The following is a 24,111-nucleotide window of genomic DNA, read 5'->3' on the forward strand; positions in this document are numbered from 1 at the left end:
TTCTGTGTAATATTTAATATTGTCCTTTAAGATTCAAAGCCTGTTGAATTTTTGTATCTCTTCTATAACTTTCTTTTGAATTTGGAGAGGCAGAAATTATTATACCAAAATTTTAAACATGGTAAGGTGGAAAGGAAAGAAAAATTAAAAATGTGTCTACTATTTACTCTGTGTCATGTATATTCAAGGTCCTGTTTATACTTTATTTTTATCACAACCCTATTATAAAGGCATAATCCAGACATAAGAAATGTAAAAATTGTGGCATCCTCCTATATCTAATTCAAAATAAAATATATTTTAGATGATGTCAAATGTATCTATATTATTAAGATAGATTCTAGATGTTTTTATTGTAATGCCATAGGTAAGTTTATCGTAGGTAAAATTTTCTCATTGTTTTATTTGGTTACTGTGGTTTTGATATTCCTCTTTTTATGGTACCCTAAGCATATGCTAAGGAGCCTCTAAGAGAATAAGTACTTTATCCAAGGTCACACACATTGTCAGTAAAGCTGGGATTCAAGCCTAATTCTGATCCAAAAGTTCATATTCTTTCATAAATACTACCCTTCTGAAGGTCACATGGCAATCTGACTTTTAAAGCCATAAACAAGTTACTTTGTTCACAGTCAGTGAAACTCTTAATTCATAAGTCTCTAGAAAGTAAGCAAAAAAAAAAAATTAAGCCCTATATTGGTAAACATACCACCTGATCAGTCAAACTCAGCATTGTTTCCATGGTGAAGACAAAGTACTGAGCACATGCTCTCGAATCTGTCTGGTCTTGATACCATAAATGATGGGGTTCAGCATGGGAGGGGCCAACATGCAGACATTGGCCAACAGAATGTGTGTATGGAGAGGCACGTGGTGCCCAAACCGCTGGGTAATTATGGTAAAAATGCCAGGCAAATAGAACATGGAAATGACCCCCAGGTGGGAGCCACAAGTGCCCAGAGCCTTTTGCCGAGCTCCTCGGGAGGGGAGCTGAAAGACTGCATAGAGGATGAGGCTGTAGGAAACTAAGATGAACAAGGCATCTAGCACTACAGTAGAGAGAAGGACAGACAAGCCATACCAGACATTGACACGAATGTCAGCACAAGCAAACTTGGCCACAGCCATGTGCTCACAGTAGGTGTGTGGCAGCAGATTGCTACGGCAGAAAGGCAGTCGCTTCACCAGAAACACATCTGGGAGTATCACACAGAAGCTTCTCAGGACCACAGCCAAGCCAACCCTTACGATTACTGAACGACTGAGCACTGTGGTATAGTGCAGCGGGTCACAGATGGCCACATAGCGGTCAAATGCCATTGCTAACAGAATTCCTGATTCAGCGATGAAGGTAGCGTGGATAAAGAAGATTTGTGTGACACAGCCATCAAGGGAGATCGTCCCAGCATGGAACCAGAATATGGCTAGGGCCTTGGGCACAGTGGTAGTGGACAGGACTAGGTCAGCCACAGCCAGCATGCAGAGGAACAGGTACATGGGTTCATGGAGGCTGCGTTCAGTGATGATGATGAAGATGAGGAGGCTATTCCCAAGGAGAGCAATAAGGTAGGAAATAAAGAAGGGGAGAGAGATCCATGTGTGCTGGTCTTCCAAGCCAGGGATGCCCAGAAGAATGAAGAGTGAGTGGCTGGTAGCAGTGTAGTTGGGAGTCGCCATACCCAGGCCAGGTCACCTGTGTGTTGGTGTGCAGGATTTGGCAGTCACCTCTTCTCTCTTCTCAAGAAGCTGAGTGGAGTTGGAGTAGGGTGAGAGGGAACAGATCATTTTTCCTTGGTTGGAGCAGTGAAAAGGGTCCTGGTCAGGAAGTCAAGAGTTATGGGCTAAAATTCTTTGCCAATCTATTCACTAGCTATGTTGGTCTCAATAAATGTATTCTCCCTGATCTGGGTCTCTCTTTATCACCTTAAAACTAAAGTTGAGGAAAGAATTGATTACATCATGTATAACAGAGGCCCTCGTGCTCTAGAATCCCATAGACCTTAGTCTCAGGTTGTTAGAAATAGTTAAGAGCTGTGAATAACAAATACTTCAGTTTCCAGTTTGAACACCAGAATGTGAAGAGCATCTCAAAGGAAAATGGTAACTGACTTTCCTATCAATTTAATAAACCTTACTGAGAACCTATGTGTGCCAGGCATGGTTTCTTGAGGACCTATGTAGGAGGAGACAAACAATCAAGCAAAATATCCCTCTCTATGACGTGGACATGGTAGAGGAAAAGCTAAACACAGGGAGCTGTGGGGACATGGAAAACTCCCTAGAATTTCAGAAAATGCTTTCAAAAGGTGCCACCTTGTTGAGGAATAAGTAAGAGCTTGCCAAGGAAAGGAATGTGATTGTTAGGGAAATATGATTGAGCAATTAATGAGATGTAGCCCATAAGACCATTATTTTATTATATCACCCAATATTGCTATATTAAAGATAGAAACAGGAGTTTCCAGGGTTTCGTCCTGAAGGAATGTGTGAACTCAATGGTTCACTTATCAGAGGCTGCTGTCAAGGGAGGGCTCTCATGGCTCCAGTAGGGATGTTTTCCAGGAAGGCTTCCCGGTATCTCAAAATCTGTGCACCTCACTGTTTCCTTGAAAGGCAAGGAAGGGCAAATATGGCCCACAGGATGGGAGCTGGAGACAATGAGTGCCCTTTGCCCAGAGACGCGCCCTGGTGGTTATAAACAACTTGTTTCATAGACAACAGGCTTCCTGCTCTCTCCTGGCTGTCTGCCTTTAAGTCCACAATAACTAACTCAAAGAAATACAAAGTCACTATACCTCTTTTGTTTTATCTTTGTTAATTGACAACTACCTCTTAGAATTTAGAAGTTAGTCCCTGAAAGACTTTGTACCTGTTTGTTCACCTAGATAGATTAGAACTTGTTAGAAGCCCTTTGAGAGGACTTTTGACCACAACCCACTACCTGTCTCCCCTAGCAACTGCATTCCCTGATATGCAAATATGTTACCCTGACAACTGGTAATTGATATCTGTGATTATAAAACCCTGTTTAATCTAACCATATTGCTGGACATTCACAAAGAATATGTCCAGTCTCCTGAGTACCCCCATTGTGATTATCTGATCTTTTTATATAAAACTATAAACTATACCTTAGTCTTTGTGTATTCTTTTATTCTCTCTATTACCTATCAATTTTCTTATCCTCTGTGGCAACCCCTGTCTAAGGGACTTGGCTCCACAGGGAGAAGTAGTTAATCTCCTTGCAGGCCTTCCTCAATTCCCCGCGTGTGACGAAGGAAGAATTTGAATGAAGTCATGGAGATCTGAAAGAACATGAAGTTTGAAGGAAATTGGGATGATTCAAGGTTAACAGCAAAGAGGACATGGCAGAGACAATAAAAGTGATAAAAAATACTGCAGAGGAGTGAGGTAGGGGCCAAGTCACTAAGAGATCTGAGACTTTAGATTTATGTCAAAGTGGTAAGAGCCAGTGAAGGCTTTGTAGTGAGAGAATGGCGTGGTAAGGTCTGCTTTTTAGGCAGCTCTCTGGCTTGCAGGATTGTGAAAGATGGATGCGGAGGGGAGGAGGCTGCAGAATGAGGCAGAGGTGAGTTAGGAAGGGTACTGTGCTGAGTCACCACAGCCTGAGGTAACTGTAGCCATCTCCCCATTTTACTGATAGGGGAGCACATGAAGCCTGGAGAATTTAAGCAGCACCCCCACCCTGGGTCACCTGGCTTGCAAATGATGGAGCTGGAATTTGGCTTCCCAGACTGGCTTCAGTCACTTCAGGTGCTTCCATCCATTCCACTCCACCTTGCTTCCACTCATCAGGTGATTATGATTTTCTGACTGCTAATTCAAGGAGAAAAACATAGTCATCTATTGTTAATTCCCTTAAAATCCCACACCCTCACTCTGCCACCTACAAATTTGTTTATATTCACATCATCTTTTCCCTCTTCCTCCTGTTTAAGGCTAAGCTTTCCATCTGTGCACTGGATCCCAACACTTTCTTCTCTTTAAGCACCTCTCCCCATTAACCCGTCACTCTCCAGTAATTTCAACCTCTCCCTCTCTGCTGGCTCCTTCTCCTTACTGCGTAAGTATGTTCTGGTGTCTCATCTCCCCTTCACCTGGGTTTCCCAGAAGAAGGGATGTGCTCTCTCTTCATCAGTTCTCTCACCTCCTTCTTCATCTTCACCCACTGCCAAGTTCCTTGTAAACCCAGCATGCCACTGACAATTCCTTCTTGAAAATGATCTATCACATCACATTTACCAAATCTAATGCCACTTTTCACTTCTTATTCATAATCTTCAATTTCCATTATTAATACTTCATAGTTTTAAAATAGCAACTATAATATTAAATACCCAATCAGTGTTAGATGTAGTTATTATTTCTAATCCTCACACAAACCCTATGTAATTGAAACTATAGCTAATTTAAGCACAGAAAAACTGACACTCAATTTGTCCAAAGACAAACAACTTGTTAGCAGCTAGCCTATTTGAATCAAGACTATCTAGGGCCAAAGCTTCCATTAGTTTTAAAAACTTCCATTTTGTTATGTTGACTAGCTAAACTACCTTCCTTGGGCTTCCACCCCACTCCCTTCCAATTCTCCTATTTATGCCACAACTTCTAAAACATGTAAGACAATGTAATACAGGAAAAATGATATGGGCTCTAAAGTCAGACCTACCTTGGTTCAATTCTAGCTCTGCTACACACACACACACACACACACACACTTCCTTTCAGACACACATTTTCACACACACTCATTTATATAGCCATCATCACACATATTCACTTATGCAAATACTGATGAAGATTTATATGCTGACACACATTTTCACAGTTCACGCAAACAGCTTTTCACTATGACACTTCACACACATGTACTTTTAAACTTTCCCATGCAAATTCACAGTCATTAATTACTCAAATTCACTGTGACATAGATAACTTATGACTTATCTAAGTCATCTTATTATGACTCCCTCTTACCCCTGCCTCCAGTGTCATAGTCTTCTTACCCATGCCAGAAAAGGGGATTGTCACAGAAATGCAATTCACAGGGCAACACCCTTGCTTCACCAGTTCCAGTCTTGAACTGCCTAACCTTGAGTGAGAGATATAAAATATAAGTGCTGGTTGGGATTTAATTCCAGTGATCATCAAACTGCAGCCTGTGGGCTAAATCCTGCCCACCACCTGCTTTTGTAAATAAAGTTTTCTTGGGACACAGGCATTCCCATTTGTTTACATATCATCTATGGCTGCTTTTATGGAACAGAATTGAATAGACCGTATTTGAAGCCTAAAATATTTACTCTGGCCCTCTGCCAAAAATGTTTCCCAACTCCTGCTTTAATCCTCACACCAAACCTAGAATAATCTTGCCATGTAACTTACTATTTACAAGGGCCCCAGAAGGGAAGGCAATTTTCCCAACGTAGCAGAGGAAATGAGTTAAGGAAGTCTAGAGACAAGTCCTCTTGCCTCTCATTTCACTAGTATGCCCACCGTGCCACCAAGCTTCTGCAGAAACATTTGGTCTGTCCTCCCTGACTCTGCTCTCAGGGGATAAAGAATTCCAAATAAAACCTCTATAGAGTGGCCAAATGTTGAAGGCAATCCATCATTGTTTCTTATCAATGAATTCAGTGTTTCTCCCACCTCCTTTATCCCCATGCTCAGTCATATCCCACAGTTCTTCCCTCAGGGCAGAAGGGCCCACAGAAGCTCCAGGCAGTGCTGGTCAGTACCAACCTACACCTCTCCTCACCCTAAAGTGTCCATCACAGTCATCGGGAACTGCCAGCTGGAGCCATGCCCTGCCTTGATCTCAGGTGTCCCCACACCACAGACTGTGAGCAGTGGCCAGGGGACCAAACTGGAGGAGGAGCTGAAGGACAAATTATTCTTTCTGTGAGTGTCTTCAGGGACCATAGACTTATCCGTGTGACTCCTTTCTCCCCTAGGATCCCTTCTATTGTCAGTGACAGGACTGTAAAGCTCTTAACTCTTTCTCTGCTTGGATGCTGGAAGTGCACCATGAGTAGCATGCTTGAGAGGCTCCGTGAGCTTAGGAGGGAGGATTTAGCGGGAGAGCAGATCAGAGGGGGTAGGTCAGGACAGAGGGTGGGAATGTGGGTAGGGACCTTCAGCAAGGCCCCAAACCTTGCTCCATATCATCCTCTTCAATCCAGACTTCCAGAAGACACAGAAACAAAAGCACTTTAGGAGCTAGAATCCTACAGTTTCTTTCCAGCATTCTTTATTCATTTTCCACCCATTCAACAAATATGAGTTAAGTGCTAACTATATTGACAGCACCATAATAAAATGTTGAACAAAATCAGGTCCATTTAAAATGTATGTATATTATAGTGTCTATAGAACTAATGCTTTGATTCTATCATCCAGTTATTACTTTAGAACATTTTCATTGATAACCCCCAAAACTTTTTTCTCCCTTATTTTTGGGTATTTATATTTTTGAGATCATTTTGTACATTTGGCATGCTCTTTTATATAATTTCATAACATAGGAATTTTCCATAATAATACATGTTCTGTACATAGCTCCTTTATTTGTCCCCATTTCAAGAAATTGTGTTGTTTTAAAAAAAAATAAATTTTATTGTGTATATTTAAGGTATACAACATGTTTTGGGGGTACATATAGATAGTGAAATGGTTACTACTGTGATATATCCACCACCACACTTAGTTACCCATTCTTTTTTTTCTTTTTTTTTTTTTTTGAGACAGAGTCTCACTTTGTTGCCAGGCTAGAGTGAGTGCCATGGCATCAGCGTAGCTCACAGCAACCTCAAACTCCTGGGCTCAAGTGATCCTCCTGCCTCAGCCTCCCGAGTAGCTGGAACTACAGGCATGCACCACCATGCCCAGCTAATTTTTTCTATGCATATTAGTTGGCCAATTAATTTCTTTTTTTATTTATATTAAAGACGAGGTCTTGCTCTTGCTCAGGCTGGTTTCGAATTCCTGACCTTGAGCAATCTGCCCACCTTGGCCTCCCAGAGTGCTAGGATTACAGGGGTGAGCCACCACGCCCGGCCATAGTTACCCATTCTTTGTTTGTTTTTGTGGCAAGAGCAGCTAAAATCTACTCATTTAGCAGGAATCCCAAATACAGCATAAATTTATTACTACAAAGCTCCATTAATATAGCTTCATTTGTCTCCATTCTAGCACGATGCCACACACATAGTTAGTACTCTATGAATATTTCTTAAAAAAATGATGAATAAATATTTCACATTAGTGATATACTACCATATGAAATGTTCCCCTATTGTTAAACATTTATACAGCTTCCATTTTTCTCTATTAAAAATGTGCTGTGATGAACATATTTATACATAAACTTTTATGGGTATTCTGGATTATTTTATTTAAATATTTGATATTCAAAAGAAGAAAATTATTATGGCAATGTTTCCATTTCCATGTAGTATATTTTATTATTGATGGAAACTTTTATATTTTAATAATTATTTGTACTCTTTTTTGCAAAGAAGTCAATTTTTTTCTATTGAAAACCTATTCTATACCAGACACTTCATAATACAGGAATGAAAACAACTGACTTTGTGAAATTTATAGCACAAAGTGAAAAAAAGACAATAAAGAAAAAATGAAAAGCAAAGTATTAAGTATATTTATCCATTACTATTTTGGTGCTATGTATTTAGAACTTGTGGGAGTCCTTGATATTTTAATGATACAAACCAAGTAGGGGAGCACATTTTTACTGCAAAACATATCCCAGGCTTTGTTCCAGACTAATGTTCATTTACTTTCTTGTAGGAACTCTTTCCTTTTGAAACACTTTGCTCCTTGGAAACTCATATTTGCCTTCTCCACTCCTCCATGCTATTCGTATGTCTTCTAGATTGCCTCACAAACAAATGTATGCCAGGCTTTGGTATACTGATATCACAGACACCTCAATGTCCATGTAGAAAACTAATTCTTCACCCTGAGCTCTTTTATTTTTCCAGCTTTATTGGTTTATAATTGACAAATAAAAATTGTACATATATTTAAGGTATATAATCTGGTGTTTTGATATGTACATACATTGTGGAAATATCACCATAATCAAGCTAACTAAAATAGCTATCATTTGCATAATGAACTTTTTTTGTAATAAGAACATTTAAGGTCTACCTTCTTAGCAAATTTCAAGTATACAATCCAGTACTGTTACCTATTGTCAGATTGCTATATATTAGATCCCTGGAACTCATTCATCTTGCATAATGGAAACTTGTACATTTTGACCAATCATCTGTCTCCTCACATGCCCCTCCCCCCAAGCCCTGGCAACCACCATTCTACTTTCTGCTTCTATGAGTTTGACTACTTTATATTCCACATATAAACATTTGCCCCATGTATTTGTCTTTCCGTGTCTGGACTATTTCACTGAGCATAATGTCCTTTACATTTATCCATAGTGTCACTAACAACAAGACTTGTTTCTTATTTAAGGCTGTGTGATATTCCATTGTGTGTGTGTATGTGGTACATTTTCTTTATCTATTTGTCGTCACCCCATGCTCTTGATTCCATTTCCTCATTAGTTCCAATTGCATTTCGCTTCACTCCATTTTAGCCATGCACTCTCATAATCACATCCTTTCTCCACTTTCAAATTCACTACTTCAAACATCCCACTGTCTAGTCACAAGTCTTGCCCAAGTACACACTACACCTATTGTTTAGCCTCACCAAGACTACTAATCTAGGAATACCAGTATTTTCTTTCTAGACCACCACCCCACTCTGTGTGATTTCCATTCTTCAGTTTAGACTCCACATCATTCATTATAATAATTTTCTTTTAAGTGTGCTTAAATCCTTTATATCTTTTCCTCCATTCTGTCTGGTCAATCCCAGTATTATTGTCAGCCAAATCAACCTCCACATTCTATAGCCACCCAGACATCACCAACCCAGAGCCCAGATCATCAACAGAGCACAGCAAACTTACACATCTGCTCCAGCCAGCTTGCTCTCCATTCCACCTAATTAATTTTTCAAATACACCCCCCTTTCTAAACCTCCAGCCTTGATTCCAGAGCCTATTTACTCATGGCAGAAAAGCTTGCCTCCTGAATCAGAATTGATTAGCTAGAAACCCATACAAGTTCATGACACTAAATTTGAAAACACACTTGTATCTGCTCTTACCTATTCCTCCTTCCTTCTTGTTGGGGGAATTTATTTAGAGCTAAAATTTGCAGTAACTATATTATCTTGGAAAATGTAGTCTGAGAAATTAACCAACAACTGTCCCAGTGGGAAAATACATTGAGATAGTAAATAAGTTTATGAAAGATGCTCAATATTATGGTCATTAAGGAATTGCAAATTAAAACAATGAGATACCATAACACACCTATTAGAACGGCTAAAATCCAAAACATTGACAACACCAAATGCTGGTGAGAATGTGGATCAATGGAAATCCTTTTTCATTACTAATAGAATGCAAAATGTTACAGCCACTTAGGAAGACAGCTTGGCAGTTCCTTACAAATCTATAAATATATAATTTACTGTATGAATCAGCAGTTATGCTCCCTGGTATTTACTCAAATGAGTTGAAAATTTATATACACACAAAAACCTGTATACAGACTTTTATTCATAATTGCCAAAACTTGAAAGCAATCAAGTTATCTTTCAACAGGTGCATGAATAAACTCTGATACAGGTATACAATGAAATATTATTCAGCTATAAAAAGAAATGAGATATCAAGTCATGAAAAGACATGGAGAAACCTTAAATGCATATTGCCAAGTGAAAGAAAATAGTCGGAAAAGGCTACACACTGTATGATTCCAACCTTATGACATTTGGGAAATGGCAAAACTATGGAGACAATAAAAAGATTAGTGGTTACCAGAGGGTCATGTGGAGGAAGAGAGGGATTAATAGGTGGAGAACAGGAGATTTTTAAGGCAACGAAACTGTTCTGTATGATACTGTAGTGGTAGATACCTGTCAGTAAACATTTGTCAAAACCAATAGAATTGTACAACACAAAGAGTAAACTACAGGCTTTAGTTAATAATGTGTCAATATTTATTCTCAATTGTAACTAAAGTGCCACATTAATGCAAAATATTGATAATAGGGGAAGCTGTTGAGGGGAGAGGAAGGAAAAGGAGAACTTTATGCGAACTCAGTACTTTCTGCTCAATGTTTCTGTAAACATAAAACTCCTCTGAAAAAATTAAAATCATTAATTTTGTAAAAAGCAATTCTTGAGTTTAGAAAACAAGATGGCAGACCAGAGACACCACCACCCAGGGTGTCTCTGTAAAAAGGAGAAGTTTTAGATGAAAGAGAAAACACAAACAAACAAACATAGATTAGATGAGGGTCTGAAGGAAGGGTGCCTGAACCTACAGGAAACTCCATAAGAGGTTGTGGAGCAGAACTGGAAGGAGAAAGGCATCATCAGTGGGGATTAAGCCGAGAGAGGTTTGGAGACCAGCGAGAAGCGTAGGTGAAGCAGTTAACATCCCCTTCCCTCGCATATCGGACTGCTGGGGGCTCCTGAGGGGCTGGAGAGACCTTCTGCCCATGCCAGCCCGGAGACTACTGCCACCAGTGAGCAGAGAGCTTCTTGAGGACAGGGTACCAGGCTCCCAGCCTCCCCCGCCCAGAGCACCCCCCACCCCATAGACCCAAGCCAGAGGGCAGGTGCCATATTGCTTCTCTACCCACCAGGTGCCCTCTTCCTCCCTGGGGGCCTCAACTCCTCAGGTTTCACCTTGCTCGTCCCCACACAGACATTTTCCAACTCTGGCCCAGACTGCAGAAGCTACAGGGGTCCACTGGGTCTCGGGTGATCTATGTGACTTCAAAGCCTGATCATTCTGGGAAGACTGCCTCCTGGAGGAAGAGTTGAAGACAGCCAGAGCGTGGACTTTCCTCTACCTAGACTCTTAGTCTTCCCTTCCCCTGCCCCACCCATAGCTGCCAAGAGAAATAATTGAGCTATGACATGGAGGCTTCCACAGGGAACAGGGCTCAGACCTATACTTTTGGGGTCTTGCAGCAGACTGAGGGGTGCTGAGTCTGTGAGCTCCATTCCCACTGGCCCTGTCTGGTGCTGCTTGCCCAGAAACTTCAGCAGAGCAGGCAAACCCCAAGGTGAAGGGACATTGAACCAACTTGGGCACACCCGGGTGACTTGGGACCAGCATCACTTTCCCTGGCATGGTCAGGGATTGATCTGTAGGGGCCAGGGAATGAACCTGCAGGCCAGATCCCATACTCCCACATCTCAATAGCATAGCCTGGAGGCACAGAGGGGATGTTGTGAATTAGCCTCTCCAAGTGTGGGAGCCTGCAGGGGCAGATGTGGGGAGAGTGCACTCTGGGTCCTAGCTGCAGCATGCTTGTGGGTTACTCCTTCACCCACAGGAGGACCAAGCTCTCAGCTCAGGGCAGGAAACCTTCCCGTCCACATCACAGTCCTGAGGAGGCTCAGCTGGCTCTCTACCCTGTCTGCCAGCAGAGGCCTGGGAGAAAACACGGAATGGGGAGGGTGGAGGGAGTGAGGCCTGCTCCATACTGCCAGACTTCAGGTCTCAGACAACCCCACCTCCACAGGCATTCTTTATGGTTGAGTGGGGCAACTTCAGCTCCTCCCTGGAAGATTTGCCAAGAGGCAGGGAACAGACATTTGACCCCCTCTAAAAGCATTTGTGGAGCTTGAGGGCAGGCTCACACAACCCAGCCACACCCAACCTCACTCCCCTACCTGCCCTTCCTGTGGTGGAGAATAAGCACACACCTGGAAACCCCAGAACCCCACCCACCACTTGGGGCATTAGAGTGTTTCTCCTGAGGAACTAGATCTGGTCATGGGACCCAAAAACAACATTGCAGCTCGTTCCTTCTGGCAAACACAACCTACTAACAGGGACATCAATTTGCACGCCTTTTTACTGCATTTACTGACTCATCATACAAAGTGTGGTCGCTTCTCACCCACAAGCACCGCCTACTGGCTCAGAGATTAAACTAGGCATGTCATTATCTAAACAAAAGGAAATCCAAAAGTAAGAAGTAACAGCTGCTCCAGATGAAAAGGAATCAGCAAAATAATTCCAGAAGTATGAAGAATCAAAGTGAAAGGACATCCCAAAAGGGGAACACGTGCTCTCTAGCAAAGGATACCAACCAAAATCAGAATATTGAAATGACACATGGAGAATTTCAAACATGGATTATAAAGAAAATCAATGAAAGGCAAGATAAAATGGAAAACCAATACACAGAAACCACAAAAACAGTGCAGGAAATGAATGAAAAATTCACTAAAGAAACTGAAATATTAAAAAAAAAATCATATTGGCACCAGATTCTGACTGGAATCTGACTACTGTAAACATTTGAAGCATTTAAAGGGGCTTATTCATGGCTCTTATCATGATCCTTTATACCTCTCATACTATAGTAGTCATTATTGTGGGAATTCCATTGTGCTTCAGTGTGCTGGATTATGATAATGCACAAACAAAAGAAAGACCATTCTCAGACCTCAGAAAAAAACATGAGAATTGGGGACTATGGATTGGTAATCGGATATGCTCATACCTACAAGTTAGGTCCTCAGTGTTATTTCACCATTATTTCACCATCTTTAAAGGCAGCAGCCATTTTACCAGCATTTTTAGAGGAGTGGTTTCATAAGCTCACAGCCTAAGATGATTCTCCCAGAGATTTCTATTTTAGGCTCCTTGTGAAGGCAGAGAGAAAGGAGTGACCTGTGGGATGGGTCAGTCAGGCACATTCCTGACATCCTGGCCGACTGTGAGAGTGCCCTGAGTTGGGGCAGTTAGCTCAGCAGCACAAATGAGGGGCACAGAGGAGACTTCTCCAGGGTGCTGAAGGTGCCTGGATCAAGTCTGCAGAAACCTTCCAGGGCATTTGAGAACATCATTAACCACTTCGGGACCAGCGTCAACTATAGTCGGTAGTCACAGATGAATGCACACAGCGACTTTAGCTGACAGCCGTGATATGAAGGCACACAGTCAAGTGTCAACTTTAGCCAATAGCCATGATACAACTTTTCTAAATTTTCATTTATCAAAATAAAATTGCGAACATTTAAAAATAACATAATGAAAACATATATATACATGTTACCTATTCTGACTTACATTACAAGTAAAGCTACCTGTAAAGTAAAACAAGCTTTCAGTACTCTAAAGCTTTCCTCATCACACAAGAGCAAAACGAATTCATCATCAATGCACAGCACAAACTATCGTGGGGACTGAGTGCCGGCTGTGGGCAAGGGTTCGCAGCCAGTGAGCGCGGTACCAAAGTGGTTAAAGTGATCTTGAGTTACACAAGCAGTCATTCCAGTTCATACAACTTTACTCAGTGAATAGCCCCCAACTGGCAAGCTCTTTGATCTGTGTAGACTGAAGACCTTGTGTAGACTGTGTAGATCAATGTCTGTAAACTGGTCTTCTTCAGCTTTTCTTTTAACTTAGTTAAGTTTTCTTTGCTTTGTCTTGATCACCTTCTCCTGCTATTACTTTGTCAGCATAATGGTATCACCCTCTTATGGCATTTTCATATTTACTTTTATTTCTTCTACATCCTTCAGGAGGGTGGCTTTCCTCAGGGAATTATATATCCTCATGCTGGTCGTGTAGTCACAGACTGACTTGGTGATAGTTATTGTCCACTGCAGGCACATCCTCACAAGCCTCTGCTGGACTCCATCCACATGATTTTATTCTCAACGCAGTTTCAGCCATTTCTTAAGGGTAGTATAAAAACGGGTGGATTTTGCAGGAAAATTAAATTAAATTTTATGAAAATTAAAGTTAAAGTTGCAGAGAGTAAAACTTGACAGGCCAGGGAATAAATGATTACTTATACTTAGTACTATGTACTAAACGCTGAGCCAGGCACTGAATAAATGCAAAGATGCAGACAGTACTTTAGTGTTTCTCTACCCATTAGATCTCTGAACTTCTCACTACTTGTGTTCTGCACCAAGCTCATCTCCTGCAAATAGATATCAGGTTCAACAACCAACAAGATAGTGTGAGAGAGGGAAGAACTCACAGTTGAGACCTGAGAGTAAAAAAATAATCCTTTTATGGAGTATTTATGCTTCTTTGAATGAATAATGAGTCCTCTGGCATTAAATTGTCTGCATTTCTTCTAGAATCTGAAGCAGTTTAACTTTTGATTCTGTCATATCCACCGGTCCTTAGTATTAAGGTGCACTTGCCCTCTTTCCATGTTAGCACCAGGCTCTTCACTGTGTAGACACCAGCCCCCAGATGGCAAGCTCCTTAGACAACAGAGCCAATTCTCACCTTCTCAGCCCTCAGGTGGCCCGGATACTGTGTGCACAGTGTGTTCAGTCTTTACAAGAATTTTACCTTTATAGACTAAAGAAACATTAATAAAGAAGAAAATATCAAGAATGGTGGAACTTCAACTGTAAAGAATTATAAAACTTCTATCTCTTCTGTGATAAAGGGGATTGGGCATGGCTACCTGCTCAGGGGCTGCCTTTGTTGGACTTGCCCCTCAAACCTTACCCCAACTCCAGTCAGAAGACCTCATCCATATCACTAGTTCAGAAAAGTCTATTTCCTTTGACCCATTTTACAGATTTTAATTTATGCATACTTAATTTAGAAAAGACTCAAATCTTAGCTGTCCTTTAGAGAACAGTAAAAAGATTGTAAGGCTCACATTCCTGTTATAGAATATAATAGCATTCTGGAATAACGTCTAGTACCTTTGTTGTTCCATAATAACATTTTTACATGAATGACTTACATTGAGAAGGTAATTTAACTGACTGTTTTCTTGATCCTATTTCACTTTGACAGTAATGCATCAATGTATCAATTTCTCTTACTAGTGAAAAAAACATAACTGTTTCTATGGATTCCAGTGTTTACCATCTTTTCCCTTGTTATATATCCTCCACTCAAATGCAAACTTAATCTGTCCAAAAGACTCTCCATTTTCTAATATTTCATCTGAAAACACAGACCTTTTGTAGATGTAACATCCTTCGATTAATGTTGCAAACACAATCTCTTAACCCAAATTTCCTGTGATGACATCAAGTAAATATCGGCTATAGTTTTTTATCCTAATGCCACACTGCTTTTAGATATTGTAGTAATTTTTATTTCTTCCTTGCTAACTAAATGTACTGTCTTCTGCAATCTTTCTCAAGATACTCACCACAAAGCTTTCAATAATTATGGCTGCCATGTCTGTGTCCTCATCTTCTTCTGTGGATCAGGGATCTTCGCAACCACTACTCAGCAGTGTAGATGTAACATCTCACCTCATATCCATGTCCTGCTTGCCAGTGTCTATGTTCTGGCCCACCTATGCTTAATCCCATTATTTATGGGATCAAGACCAAACACATACATGACAAGGTGGTTCATGTGTTCTTTATTAAACAGGAATGATTATAATGATGGAAAGTAACACTCTACATTTCTTACAAAATCTATCGATGCTTGCCATACAGTATTTGAAAGGAAGCAACTGACACATCAGTTAAATGACTCCATGTATTGGTGCCCTAAAGGAATTGCATCAGGAAGGCTTTGATGCATGTTTCTTCCAAAACCTCTTATCAGTCATTAAATATTCGTGTGTTTAATAGTTTAGTTTATTATCTGAAGAGATAAGAATTAGGACAGTTCACTCCTCTAAGCCTCTCTTAATTCTATAACCCCAGACTGAAGAATTGAACAGGATGAACCTCTGACTATGGCCGTACTTGTTCATTATTGAACTATTCTTTTTTAGTGTGTTTGATACTTTGAATTACTTTACTTATTCTATTCCTTTCATCAAGCTTAGCATGTCTCTTCAGCCACTCTCCCCTGTATCCTCTGTATCTTCAACTTTGATCTTTACCGGATCATTCCCATTTGTTTATATCATTATTTCTCCAATATAAAAACATAGCACAACAAAAACAAATTTAAGAATAACTCTTCAATCCACATTCACCTATAACTACCACTTCATTTCTCTTCCTCATCTTAGACAAAAGCAACAAGAACTATTTGCCCACTTTTGAACAAGAGATTCAAGAATCTCTCTCATTTTTCCCTTGATCCCAATCACTTTGGCTTTTATTCATACTTCTTCACTTCTCAAGATCATAATTGATCTACAAACTCAATAATCAAATCCATCCTCACTTTATTCAATGTAATAGCAGCATTTTGATACATTCAACCACCTTCTCCCCTTTGAAAATCTTTCCTCATCACACCCTCCTTGTGTTCCCACAATCTTCATGACTGCTCCTGGGACTCTTGTGATAAGTTTTCCTAATCTCCTTGACTTCCTTTTTATATTTTGGAGTTTTTGTCATTTCTGCATATTATTGGGGTGCAAATGTTTAGGTTATGTATGTTTCCCTTGCCCCTCATTCCCCCTTGAGTCAGAGCTTCAAGCATGTCCACCCAGGGCTTGGTGCTTGAACCCCTACGCTTCACTACCTTTAATCACTCTTCAAGCTCATCCATTATAAAAGCTTTAGATGCATTGATAGGTTGATAGAACTTCTAAATTTATATCCTCATTCTCTGATTCCTTCTTCAGACTTGAACTCCTAATTTTCTGCTTAACATAACTACTTTTATGTCTAATAGGCAACTCAAATGTACTATGTCCAAAATGAAACTTCTTTTACTACCAAATCTCTTCCTGTGGCAGCCTTCCTCTTAGCATTTGAAGACAATTTTCTTCTTCCAATTGCTCAGGCCCATCCTCAGGACTTACCTTTCTCTCATAAACTGCATCACTCACCATCTTCAGAGTGGAGTCCCTCCTTCTACCTTCATGACACAACATGCATATTTTATCCTATTACTTTCTTTTATAGTAGCTGCATTGAGATATAATTCATCCTATTAAAGATTACAATGCAGTGGTTTTAGTATATTCATAAATTTGCAACCATCAGCTCCATCTAATTCAATTACATCACCCAAAAATCACCCTGCTATTTTTGAGTGATACTATCAAAATACAAATCACGAATTCTCAATTTTCTGGTCACAGTACCTCGGTGGCCCTCCAGTGTAAGGGCATAGGTCTTCCAAGAATTTAAAAGTCCTACTTGGTCCTGCCTCTGGCTTCAAATCATAATTGTTTCTTTTTTCCTCATTCTGCTTTAACTGTGTTTTTTCCCCATGGTTATTACTCAATTATGCCATGGAGTCTTCTTCTCAGGCTCTTTGCACATGGTATTTCCTCTGCTTAGATACTTCTTTGCCAAGATATCCACATGACTTGGTCTTTGTCTCCTTGGGGTTCATTCTCAATTAAAATTTTCACAATGATGCCTTCTGAAACCCTCCTATTTAAAGTTACTTGTCCTGTGTCACCTCATTCTCACGTTCTAAGCTCTTTACACTCATTATGTTTTCTCTATAACATATAATGTTGATGATAATTACGGTAACAGCAAACCATTACAGAGCTGACTGGATGTCAGCATTACTTTCTTATTTCACATACTCTTTCAAGCAATATAATCTTGATAAAAGGAAGGAATTTTTGTGTGGTTTCATCACTGCTTTATCTGCAGCAACTACAACAGTTCTTTTCACATATTAGGACTTCATTACTGTTGAGTGAATAAATGAACAAATGAATAAATGAGAGGATGAATTTATATCATACAGGAGTAGTTGCTGCTAAAAATTCTCAAGGATCTGGATAACCTGAGACCGGTGATTCCCAAGTCAAGAAAAGACTATCGCTGTTAGGAATGCTACTTTGGGAAGGGAGTTGGAGTCTATTCCTATTTACTATCAGGAAAGCATATCTCAAGGATTCCCACCTCCACATGGCAAATAAGCCTATTAGGCATCTAGCTAGACGCTATGTGTCTATAACACCTTGTTTATCACCTTTCAGAAAATCTGTTCCTCAAACAGAGCACATTATTTACCTACCCTACACCTCTGTTTGGCCACGCCATGATCCTCCACACCTCTGGCCTTGCTGATGCATCTTTCAAGAGTGCCTTGCTTTTCTTTGGTTCATTGCTCAGGCTTCAAGGCCATGTTCTTTATCCCTCCCTTGTAGAACTTATCACACAACACCCAAGAAACTTTACATTGCCGTATACACATTGATTACATTTTTATTTGAAAACAGCATTTACATGTTGGTGCGTAAAAAATAACATCGATCTATGAATAGATACAGATATTGATACTTATACAATGGTTTGACTTAAAATTTTTTACTTTAGAAAAGTGAAAAGCAACATGCATTCAGTAGAAACTATACTTCAATACCCATATAACCATTGTGTTTTTCTATGTTCAGTGTATTATTCAACAAATTGCATGAGGTATTCAGGCATCTATAAAATAGATGTTGTATTAGATTTTGTCCAACTGTAGACTAATGTAAGGGTTCTGAGAATGTTTAAAGTAGGCTAGAGTAACCTACAATATTTGGTGGACTATGTCTATTAAATGCATTTTTTACTTTAAATATCTTCAACTTACCATGGGTTTATTGGGATGTAACCCCATGGTATGTAAAGGAGAACCTATATGATAAAGCAATTTAATGGAAGAATCTAGGTGGTTGGCATAGAGTTATCATAGAATTCTTTCATATCTTCTTTATATTTAAACATTTTTATAATAAAATAATATGAAATGCAAATGTCTACTTGGATAAATCATGATCACCGTTCTAAACTAGCCAATACAGACTAATGGAAATGAAATGATTGTAAAAGACACCAATTTCCTGATGGTCTGAGATTCTCATTATTAATAAATTTTAATGTGTATTATTATATATCTTGTTATATATCATTCATGTGTATGAGCATTTGTGTGTATTTATGTGTGTACATGTTTTTATTGTTTACCTGCTAGTACCCACTGTATCTACTAATACTAATAACATAATATTCACTATAAGAAAATAATTTTTTACTTTCAAGAGCAAAAATATGAAATGCTCATTGTGGACTATTTGAAAAATATTTGAATGTTTAAAGAAGTTGCTTTTATGACTCATATGTTTATGGTATAATTTTGTTTATCTTTTTCTTGAACTTTTTACATATTTGAAATCAAACTGTATGCAAAATCTTATACCCTATTAACTTAGCACAAATTTCAAACAAGTATTTTATTATAATTGAAACGTATTTTAACTAGTGTTACCAGCTACAAATTACAAAAATTTAAATATTTTTCATGATGTAACTGATTATTTCATATTTAACATTTTATAGACTGAGGAGAAAAAGGCCTTCTGGGGTCTGAATCAAATCTCTGAAGGATTTTTTCTCCAGGCATAAAAGCATATAAGAAAACAAAGACTGGTTTAACTAAAATTGAAACTTGGCTCAACTCAGCCCAAGTCCTATTTGGAAAAAAGTGATTATCTGTTTCCCTTATCTGGATAACATAAAATAGGGACAATATTTGTAATAAGATAACATTATCTACAGCCTCTGGAGGTTTCTTATTAGAATATAAAGCATAAAATAAAAACCTACTACACATGAAAATTATTTTTATTTTTTTCACTCTTTAAAAAATTTTTTTCCAGCATATTATGGGGGTACAAATGTTAAGGTTACATATATTTCCCTTGCCCCCCCGTCGAGTCAGAGCTTCAAGCGTGTCCATCCCCCAGTTGGTACGCATCACACTGATTATGTATATATATACTCATTCCCTCCCTCCACCACCTGCCTGACACCTGATAGATGTTATTCCTATATATCCACTTATGTGTTGATCAGTTAATACCAATTTGCTGGTGAGTACATGTGGTGCTTATTTTTCCATTCCTGGGATACTTCACTTAGTAGAATGTATTCCAGCTCTATCCAGGAAAATACAAGAGGTGCTATATCAATTTTGTTTCTTATAGCTGAATAGTACTCCATGGTATACATATACCAGATTTTTATGACCAGTGATCAATACAAAAACTGAAAAGTAGAGTGGCAGATGACCCAGTAATCAGAGTTAACAGGCGAGGTTTATAGAATTTTAATGAATATGTTCTCAAAAAGTACAAAATATGCTGAAGGTACTTGAAAGTATGAAGAATTTGTCCAGAGAGTTAGGATCTGTAAAATTTAGAAACGAATATTATGGATATTATAGAATCAAAACACAATATTATGTGATAATAAATGTTCAATGGATGAGTTACACAGGCGACTTTAAAGAGCAGAAGAGGATCAGTGAACTGGAAAATAGATTGATAGACATAACAAAAATGAAAGTGAGAAAGAAGGAAACATAATGCCAATATAATAAATTAGCATAAGAACCGTAATACACATACTAAAACTCTAATACTGGGAGGGGAGAGAGGAAAATGGGGTAGAAATAATATTGAAGGAGATAATAGCTGAAATGTTTCCATAACCAACAAAATTCACATATTCAAGAGGCTTAGAAAATCCCAAGCAGTATACATGCAAAGCAAGCCATACATAGACACAAGATAATAAACATTCTGAAAATAAACAAAAGACAAAAGAAAATCTTAAAACAGCCACAGATAAAGGCATGATACATTTAAAGGAGCAACAATGAAAATTTCAGATGAATTCTCAAAAGATTGAAAAAAGATAGCAATAGAAGGGAATTTTTAAAGTTCTGAAAAAAATCCTTGCCACCAAAAATTCTATATATAAAAAATTATCTTTTAAAAAATTAAGACAAAATTAAAATATTTTCAGATGAGCAAAACCTGAGATAATTCATCTCTTGAATTCTCATACTAACAGAAATAGTAGTGAATGGTGTTTGACCATACCTTTTTTTTAAGGTTTTCATTTATTCTTTTTTGTGTAAATCATGTTCACTGAATAAATGTTAGATAATTAATATTGAAATTATTACAAAAATACACTTATCTTATGATTCATATATTAATATAATCACTATTAATATAATTTTGCTAAATATTGGCACATTCATCTATGGAAAAATATATTTTAATGTATCATTTTTAACTTTCTAATCTGAGTTGTACTTTCTCTCTTACAAATATATTGAGAGCATCATTCTATTACCAAAGACATAGACCCATGTTATTATTTCTCAGTGCTCAATTATATTCCATATTTTATATATATATATACATGTGTTGTCATTAATTTAGCCAGTGTTACTCTTTAGGAATTGTTTCTGATACTTCACCATAATTTTGTTTAAGAGTTTCTTAACATATTATTGTGTATGCATTGTGTTTTAGCCAGCACTGGACTATTGTTAAATATTTATTTCCAAACAATTAACAGTATGAATAAAAATGTCATGAACATAAGAAATAATAAACTGCTATACTTTATGTTCTAAGAGACAGAAGTAAACTAAACATACACATACACGTATCAATGTATACTAAAATTATAAAATACAGGTGACTTTTATAATAATTTCTGTGAAAGGCAAAAATTTGAATATTTAGGGTACATCAGGAACAATATCAGAAGAAATGTGTGTGAGAGGAATAAAACAAGTGTAACTATTGAAAGTTAAAACACATCAGAAAATAATATTTCAGCAATTATACAGAAGGAACTAATGACTCCAGCTCATATGCAATATCCAGTGTAAGGTTATAGTAGTATAAGTGACTTCAAAAAGTAAACTAATCTAGTTCTCAACTTGGTGAATGAGAAAACTAAGCACCCCAAAATACTGATATCTAATGACTGATTAGAGCTTTTGGGAGAAACATGAACCCAAACTGCCCTAATGCAATTGCTCTAGAGACACCAATAGAGGAAGTCATTTGAGTAGTTTCTCAGCTATACTTTCCCATATCCCAGTGCTAAAGCTCACCTCTCACGCATGGAGAGAATTATGAAGCAAAGCACAATGTTGGTTTACATCATCACATTCATTTCTGCTTTGTAAAGAACACATGAATCACCTGGTCCCAGATCTGTTTTGTCTTGATACCATAAATGATGGGATTCAGCATAGGTGGAGCCAAAATGTAGACATTGGCCAGCAGGACATGGATATAAGGTAAGATATGATGTCCAAATCGCTGTGTGAGGACTGAGAAGATGCCAGGCCCATAAAAGAGGACGATGACACAGACATGAGAACCACATGTATTGAGAGCTTTGCGGCGAGCATCCTGGGAAGGGATGCGGAACACAGCACAGAGAATCATCACATAAGAAATAAAAATTAGCAAAACATCCAAGACCACTGTTGACATAAGGACAAAAACACCATACCAGATGTTTACTCTGATGTCATCACAGGAAACAGCGGCCAAGACAATGTCCCTACAGGCAGTGTTGGAAGGATGTTGCTTTTGCAGAAAGTCAATCTTTTCAGAAGAAATATTATGGGGAAAAATGTACTATAACTTCTCAGAAATAAAATCACACCAATTCTCCCAATAAGGTCATGTGTAAGAATAGTGGTGTACCTCAGTGGGTGGCAGATGGCAATGTAGCGGTCAACTGCCATCGCCAACAAGATCCCTGACTCATAGATGAAAGTAGAAGAGAGGAAGAAGACCTGAGTAATGCAACGATCCAGGGAGATCTCCCCAGCACGGAACCAGAAGATGGCCAAGGCCTGTGGCACTATGCACGTGGAGAGGACAATGTCTGTTCCGGCCAGCATGCAGAGGAAGAGGTACATGGGCTCGTGCAGGCTGCGCTTTGTGAGGATAATGCAGATGAGCAGGCCGTTCCCAAGGAGGGCAGTGACATAGGAAATGAAGAAGGGGATGGAAATCCACATGTGCTGGTCCTCTAGGCCTGGGATGCCCAGCAAACGGAAGACTGTGTGGCTAACGCCAGTGTGGTTTAAAGCAGTCATGGCAGGGAAAATTTTCCGTACCTCACCACCTATTCTTAGAGATAGAGGAAAATTCAGATGGCACCGACAAATTTCCTCTAATGTCACGTAGTGCTTTTGGCACCGACCTCATCCCATTCCATTATGAGAATGCCAGGAGCTGTATTACATAAAGATGAACAAGTCATGGCTTATTCTATTAATGAGATCTTAATCACAAAAACAAGACACACATAAAGAAAATAAAATGATTAAGTTAATATCTTAATTGTACAAAATAAAACTCATGTGGTAACATAGGGGGAGAAGTAATGCACTCTTTATCTGTGAAGTGTTAAAGAATGAGTACACATCAGAAATTTCCCTGAAGGCAGTATTTCAATAGTGGAAGAAGTGGCAAAGAACATTTTTCTTATGCGAAGCAGAGAGTAGAGCTAAGGAGCTCAGGGATTAAGATCTGATCCATAGGTGAACTTGTATGTACTAGAATGGTTGATTGTCTAACCTAAGATCACTCTAAGAAACTTCTCAAATGTCCCATAAAGGTTTTCACAGCCTTGATCCAGATGACTTCAATATCCTTGAAAAGTCATTGCAAATTTCCTGTTTTGTGCTTCTGAAAGCATCACCGTACTCAAAGTACTTCTCACTGCCTGCATGACACGTCTCCTCGTAAATTACTCTCTTCCCTGCTTTCACAAAAAGTATATGAGAGTGCTGATCTCATGGCTGAGACCATATCTGATTACCTGTCAATTATACCCCAATTGATTGTGAATTTTCTGTAGTTTTAGTAGTGTCTTTCTGTGTGTGAATTTCCAGAACCTAGCACACTGAAGCACACGTAAGTCCTCCAAATGTTTAACAACACACCCCAATGACAAATATTGGATGGGTGTGATGAAGAATCAGGGCAAGGAAGTTATGAATAAGCCCCTGTAAATACTTTGAATGTTTAGAGTAGTCAGGGTCCAGGGCCAACATGGAACCTCATCTGTAAAAACTCAGAGTCCACCAGCACAAAGAGCTAAAGATGTCCTCGAGCCCAGAGCCTCCCCATTCTCCCCCCATGACAGCCCTTTTCGTTCTCCTAGGATAGCTGATAATTGTGACTCTGGTCCAGTAGTGTGCTGGTAAGCTGGCTCACCAAAAAAATAAATATATATAAAATAAAACAAAGCCTAATGTGTGTTTGCCAACTTCC

At 38.9% G+C, this 24,111-nt stretch overlaps 1 protein-coding gene and 1 pseudogene across 1 annotated transcript; both read right to left on the minus strand.

Moving 5' to 3' along the window:
• Window positions 1–726: 726 nt before the first annotated feature.
• On the minus strand, window positions 727–1,677 carry LOC105871382 (olfactory receptor 52B4-like). The gene has a single exon (XM_012764686.2). The coding sequence runs from the start codon at window positions 1,675–1,677 to the stop codon at window positions 727–729; it is 951 nt and encodes a 316-aa protein (XP_012620140.2).
• Window positions 1,678–21,984: 20,307 nt separating this feature from the next.
• LOC105860276 (olfactory receptor 52B4-like) lies at window positions 21,985–22,928 on the minus strand (annotated as a pseudogene).
• Window positions 22,929–24,111: the final 1,183 nt, after the last annotated feature.

The sequence above is a fragment of the Microcebus murinus genome, chromosome 4, assembly GCF_040939455.1.
Source record: "Microcebus murinus isolate Inina chromosome 4, M.murinus_Inina_mat1.0, whole genome shotgun sequence".
NCBI classification, from domain to species: Eukaryota; Metazoa; Chordata; class Mammalia; order Primates; family Cheirogaleidae; genus Microcebus; species Microcebus murinus.

Coding starts and splice junctions, on each gene's coding strand:
- LOC105871382 (XM_012764686.2), bottom strand. CDS start 1,677: ATGGCGACTCCCAACTACACTGCTACCAGCCACTCACTCTTCATTCTT.